Source organism: Herpailurus yagouaroundi, unplaced genomic scaffold (assembly GCF_014898765.1).
Source record: "Herpailurus yagouaroundi ecotype Mexico unplaced genomic scaffold, PumYag 199, whole genome shotgun sequence".
Taxonomy (NCBI): domain Eukaryota; kingdom Metazoa; phylum Chordata; class Mammalia; order Carnivora; family Felidae; genus Herpailurus; species Herpailurus yagouaroundi.
Window position 1 is genome coordinate 13,066,568 of NW_024412430.1, and position 6,271 is coordinate 13,072,838.

Below are 6,271 nucleotides of genomic sequence, written 5' to 3' on the forward strand. Positions count from 1 at the left end.
TGAGCTTCTCTGAGCCTCAGTTTTCCTTCCCATTTATAAAACCAGGGGCCAGGGCTAATCACGTTCCCTCACGGTTTCAAATGCCTGTGATTTAAACCCTGCTTCATACGGAGGAGGGATGAGAACCCAGATTGCATTGTCTTTTTGTTCCGCCCCCCCCCCCCTTTTTTTTTGGACACGCAGAGCAAGGAAAGGGAGGACAGTTATCTTCCGAAAGCTGCCCCCCCCATCCCCATTGCTTGTGACAGGTCGTATATTTGATTACGCAAAGCAAATTGGGAAATCATATCTCTGCAATCCCATCTGGGATTATTTATTTCGCCGCGTCCACAGCCGGTCAAAGTTGTGAGAGGATACAATGTTAAAAGTAGCTTCCCGCGAGAGGAGGTGGATTCGAGTTCATCTGTAGAGAAACCAGAGCCATACACCCGCCGCAGCAAAGCACTTTTGTGAGACCCAGGAGTTTCCAGAAGTTATTCACCACCCCAGGCACTCGAGGCTGGTTGATCTAGCGGGTGACTCAGGCTGGTGGTGGTGGTGGTGGTGGCGGCGGGGTTCTTACCGGGCCCAGGCCCCTGTCTCCAAGCCTGGGAAGCTGGAAAGTCGTTCGCGATGGGGCGGAAGGAGATCGGGCTTCGAATTTTCCCCGGCCTCGGGGCGCTCTGCAGGCTAGCTCTCGGAGTTAAAAATAACAACCACAAACTAATACAAGTAACAACTTCCAGGTACTCCAGGTTCAGTGTGGCCGGGTCACCGAGCCAGGGGATGGATCTCCAGTGTCCTGTGCTTTGAGGTCCGCCCCCCACTTCGCAGCTGGGGAGAGTGAGGCGCAGAGGGAGGTGGGGGATGTTCCTTGCTACCACCCAGCCGGGGAGCGGCACACCAGGCATTTTACGCCCCGTCTGCCACCTCCGGAACGGAACGCGGGCGCTTGGCCTCCCAGAAAACGGTCCACGGCCCGCTACACTCCGGCGGCCTGGGGCGAGGGTGTGGGGGCCTCAAGGCACGGGGCGAGAGGTGGCCGCGCCGGGGAAGCCAAGCGCCCTCGAGCCACGGGGCAGCAGGCACTCGCCGCCTGCGGCGGGGCTGGGGGCTGGCCCGCGGGGTGCGCCTCGAGGGAAGCACCGGCCCCGGGAGTTGATCCGAAACGCGCTTCCCCCTTTTTCTTTCTCTCTTCTTTTTTTTCGAGGGGTGTTTGAAGTAAAAAAGAAAGCCACCCTTCTCAAGAAAAAGACCGCCCCTCCCCCTTCCGCTTTGTTGTTCAAGTTCCCTTGCTTGACTTGCGAAAAGAGATCTTTACACCGGTAGATCCGAGCTGTGCGGGAACCGGGAGGGGTGTGGGTGAGAGAGATTTGGGGGAAAGGGAAGGGAAGCAGAGGCAGAAGCGCTGAGCCGCTAAGAGAGAAGATCCCGCTGGCCTCCCCCCACCAAGCCGGACGCGCAGAGTCGATGGGGCGGCCCCACTGCGTTGTCGTTTCCAAGAAGGACTCCGAATTAAATTTGGTAATTTGGTGCCGGCTTACCAGCCAGAGGACTTCTGTTTCCTCACCTCACTGGTCCTCAAGCCACAGCCGACCCCTTTTTGGAGAGGAACGTGGAGAAAGGAGCCGGATCCCCTGGGCCCTCCGTCAAGCTTGTGAGGCAGGACCCTCCCCGAGCTGCATGCGAAGGCGCGTCCGGAAGTTCATGAAGCTGCTCCTACCAGGTCAAGACTCTTCTGGACACCGAGTCTTCGCAAGGACTATGCGAGGAAGGCCAGTCTTCCCGTTTTGCAGATGAGACAGCTGAGGCACAGAAAAATAATTGACCAAGATCACGCGGTCCGTGGCACAACCAGCCTAGAACTCAGGCTCTCTGATTCCTTTTGCTTCAGCACGTTTAATTTACTAACCAGTTTGTGCAACCTTAGATTCCTTTTTAATTTTCCCAGAAAAAATGAAGATAATTTCGCGTGTAATATCGGAGTTGCTCAGACTTACTGAAGCTCATCCCATGATAAAAAGCAAAACAAACCAAACCAAAACAAAACACATCCCTTTCCCCACTCTCCGCCCACATACCTCAAGCAATTGTAGGAATTGTGATTCTCTGGGGGGCCTTCAGGGCCAGGGGTTTGAAGTGTAATTCAACTGGATCACCATTACAGCTGCACGCCTCCCGAGTGGCAGGGTGCAGGGAAGGTGGTGGGACAGGTGGGGGTGAGCGTGGAAGGGGACTCCTGGAGAAAGGCAGGGAAGTATAGAGGAAGCAGTGGGGACTGTCCTGTAGGTTTCTGCTAGGGGTGGGGGAGTGCTGAGAAGGGACCGGTCGTGGGCCCACCCACCTGAAACCCATGGGCCCAATCCCTCCAGCATGCGGAGAGCGCGCCCCCCACATTGGGCCGGACACTGCACCCGGGAAGGCCGATCCAGCTGACCCACGTTCTCAGGGTTTGCTCCGAGTCCCAGGAGCCAGCACCACAGTCCTCGGGTCCCTGTACCTCCCCCCACCCCCAGCCCCCATCTCCCATCCTAGTTTCACCCATTTGGTTTACTGTACACAAGTCCCTCTTGTTTCCTCCTTGTATAGCAGCTTTGACAACTCCAACTAGTTCAGGGGCCGTTTGGGTGATTTTCTGTTTGGGAAACTGCCACTCAACGCCCCTTTGCTCTCCTGTTTCTTCCTGGTACCCCTTCCCCTCAATCTATTGCCCTCCCAAATTAGCAAACCTTTCTTGATTTTGTTTCTTAATAATCAAAATAACTAGCGAAAGGCTAATGATCCTCCCCCCCCCCAAAGCAATAAACAAAATAAAAGACCAGGGTGCCAACCGCTAGCACACAAGGCCAGCTCTGGGAGAGGTTTGTAGTTCACTTTCACGTCCAGGGGAGAAGCACTGATATGCGTGTTTGCAAAAGCAGAAATGTAGCTAGCAGGAGTAGATGCAGGAAAAAAAAAAAAAAAAAAAAAAAAAACAACCCACAATAGTTGATAAAAACATGCTGTGTCCTCTTACATGAGGGTTGCTCAGACGCCAGTTACTAAAATCAGACGGGGAGCGGGGGAATAAAAAACGTGGACCCATTGTGAGTTTTTCTGGTTAGGAGCTGAGGGCTTCGCGAAGTTTCTCAGACTTTAGGGCAGAGGCCGACCAGTTCCTTTGCTCTCTGGGAGACTACTGCGTGACCCAGGGCTCCTCTTGGAACCTCACAGTTTCATCATTGGAAAAATGTCTGGCGCTGTGGTGGTGCAAATAACGCATATCTGCTGTGGTCAAAATTTCAAATGCTCTAAGGTAGATGAACAAATGCATTTCAAAGAGTGTAAAAAACTACGCAAAAGGTGATAAAACTGGTGTCATGAGGTGGTGCCAAGAGAGAGGCACGAAGGGTCTGCGTGACTCTTTGTCCCATGTCTGAGCGCGCAAGGCTCCCAAGTTACCCTCTGAGACGCCCAGAGGGACTGAGCAGTCTCCTGGAATAAGCAGAACTGTTCCTCTGCTTCCTTTACTGGACACTGCAAGAGGCTTTGGGGAGAAGCATCCACACAAAGGGAAATGCCAGTGTCCCGTTACCAGAAAAGCGCTTTCCAACTCCGCCAAAGGCTTGGGAATACCTACCTGCGGGTCCCGCCGCCGGGTCTCGCCTTACTTCCATAGTAATTCCTAAACTGCCTCCTTTCCACCTCTCAGAACTTGGTTAATTAACTTCTTTCCCCGGGCTCCGAGAAAGGAAACGTTAGAATCAGTTCAGCGATTTCCTTCCTTTAACGCATATTTATCGCAGGCCTATTATGTGCTCCGTGCAGCAGCACTCAGTCTCCCAATTTGTCTCTCAAACCGATCCCGAGAGGCATTGATTATTTAAAGGGGTGACTAGACAAAACGCCGTCTAAGTGATTTTAAATTCACTTCAATAAATAAAATGTAGCGTTGGATTAAGGGACTAGTTCTTTAGACATGTTGGAAGTTCAATTTATTAAACATTTGTGTAAGGGATTTTTGAGAGAGACAAAGTATTTCTTTATAAATACACTCATGCACACTAAAAAAAGTCATCTTAAAAAATAGCTTCATTTTAAAACATGCTTAGAGTGGATATGTTGCACCTAAATCTCTAAATGGCACGTATTTCCGCCCTCTCCCCCCCATCGGAGAAAAATGACATCGGAGAAAAATGTAAGTGACGTCGGTGACTTGGCGACCCGCCGGCCTCATCGGTAAGATGAAAGTTACGAAGAACTACTTTGCACTTTAAGGATGAGCGGCGCTAGCCATAAAAATATCTACAGATCATTTGTCCGCCAGTCTGGCGCTGTGGTGGTGCAAGGTGACCACTGATTTAGTCTTGCAGGAGAAAGTAGGATGCAGCTGTGTGCCCGATTAGAGAGGCCTCATTTCCAAGCCCAACTTTGGGTTAATTACTGAGTCGCAGAAATACTGGACTTGCTGATAACGTAGAGACCAACACCAGTCTTTCCGACCGCTGCCTTGAGCATTACCTTCTTTTGTAAACAATGCGATTCGCAAGAGTGTGTTTCCTATTGTCCGCGAGATAAACGGCGACTTCACCCCAGCAGACCACCGTCACACTTCGGGTTTAGCGCTGGGACAGACAACCCGGCTGCACCGAACGTTGCGCGGGTGGATTCTGGAGGAGCGCCGAAGGGAGGGGCGCGACGGCCGCCAGGAGGCGGGGAGCGCCAGGCCGGCGCGCCTCGGCCAATCAGCGTGCACACCGCCTGACAACCGTCCAATTAGAGGGTGCGGTGCTCGGGGCCCCGAGCCGATAATACTAGGAAAGGGAGCAGAGACTAACTATTGCAGCCAGGGGCGCTGCGCCGCACGCAGCTGCGTACGCCCGCCGGGAGAGCCCGAAATCTGAGGCCAGGGCCGCCCAACCTTCCCGCCCAGATTGGGTCACAGGAAGCAGAAAGCAGCTCCTGCGAGGTGAAGCGCTCGGGGCTGCCAAGGACCGATTAGAACTTTGCGGAGTCCGGGATGTGCGGGGCGAGGCTGCTGAGGACTTGATTCATCTTCTCCACCCATCCCCCGTACTCCCCGTCCACTGGGCTCTGAGCCTCCAGCTGTCAGCCCCCGATTTCGTGGCAGGGTGTGGCGACCCTGATTTGTATTTGCAAGCACAGCCAGCAGCCCAAGAGCCAGGTCCTAAAGCTGGATATCTTTTGCCTCGGCTGCTAGCTCGGGCCTCAGAGTCTTGGTGAGTGCTGTGATGTCGCTCCGGGTGTCAGGGAGGGCAAAATCGCCGTTCCTTATCTTTTCTATTTTATCTGGATGTCTTGCCTTAAAGTGCAAACCATGCCCGATGTATATGGAGACCGCGCAGCTCAGCCGTGCGAGGCTCAAGCATTATTGATGTTGGAAGGGCATCTGCAGCTCCTTGCGCGGTGTCCTTATGGGTCTCTGACAGAAGAACATTTTTTGGGTTTGAGTTGACTATTTGCTAGGGGTGGGGGGCGTAAAAGGACCTCTCCAAGCTCAAAAGAGGGTCCCTGTAGTGGTGTAAGAGGATGAGGCATTTGAGAGGCATAGAATGGTACTTCGCTGGGTCTGAAGGGGTCCCTTGTGATCCAAAGGAAAGTAACTCTCCCATCGATAGTTTCATATTCATCATGGCCCTAGTAGTTGGCTATGGGGAAGCCTGACAAGTGGCCTAGGTCGGCCCAGTTGGACACAATACTTTTGTGTGTGTGATCCGTGCGTTACCCGGGGACTTGCCCCGAAAGCTGGTGTAAAGAGGCAGAGAGGTCTGTGGTTAAAGATCAGGTGCTCCTAGAGCACTTAGAATCAGTTAAGATAGAAACCTTGTTGAGTTGGGAATTTCTGGGGGCCCTAAAGGTACAAGAAACGCAGTGTGGTGTGGATGTGAGGGTCGTGAAGAGAACAGGGCTCCTCCAAGGGCCAGAGGCCCTAGACCAGGAGCTCTGGGCTCAAGGCCCGGGGGTCGGTGCCTGACGGTGGTTGGTGCGTCTTCGGGTCTTTTCGTGTCCCCCCCCCCCCCCACCAGGGCGCGGGAGACTGAGCGTAGGCCGGAGCCCGAGCGCCGCGCCGCGCGCCATGGCCGACCGGCCCGCGGGCCCGGCGGCCGGGGACTGGGAGATCGACGTGGAGAGCCTGGAGCTGGAGGAGGACGGCCGCGGGCCGCCGCCGCCTACGCCGCCCGGGCCCAGCCCGCCGTCGGCCGACGGGGACGGCGAGGACGACGAGGACGAGGACGAGGACGACGACGCGGAGGATGAGGGCGACGGCCTGGAGGCGGGCGCTTCCCCGGGG

The 6,271-nt window shown here is 54.5% G+C and overlaps 1 protein-coding gene across 1 annotated transcript in view; it reads left to right on the top strand.

The window, feature by feature from the left end:
• Positions 1-4,792: 4,792 nt before the first annotated feature.
• Positions 4,793-6,271, top strand: part of DMRT2 (doublesex and mab-3 related transcription factor 2) — a 7,164-nt gene continuing 5,685 nt past the window's right edge. Inside the window, exons 1-2 of the mRNA XM_040449257.1 lie at positions 4,793-5,198; positions 6,006-6,271. Of these exons, the coding sequence (XP_040305191.1) occupies positions 6,056-6,271 (216 nt within the window). The 5' untranslated portion in view covers positions 4,793-5,198; positions 6,006-6,055. The remainder of the gene's footprint in view (positions 5,199-6,005) is intronic.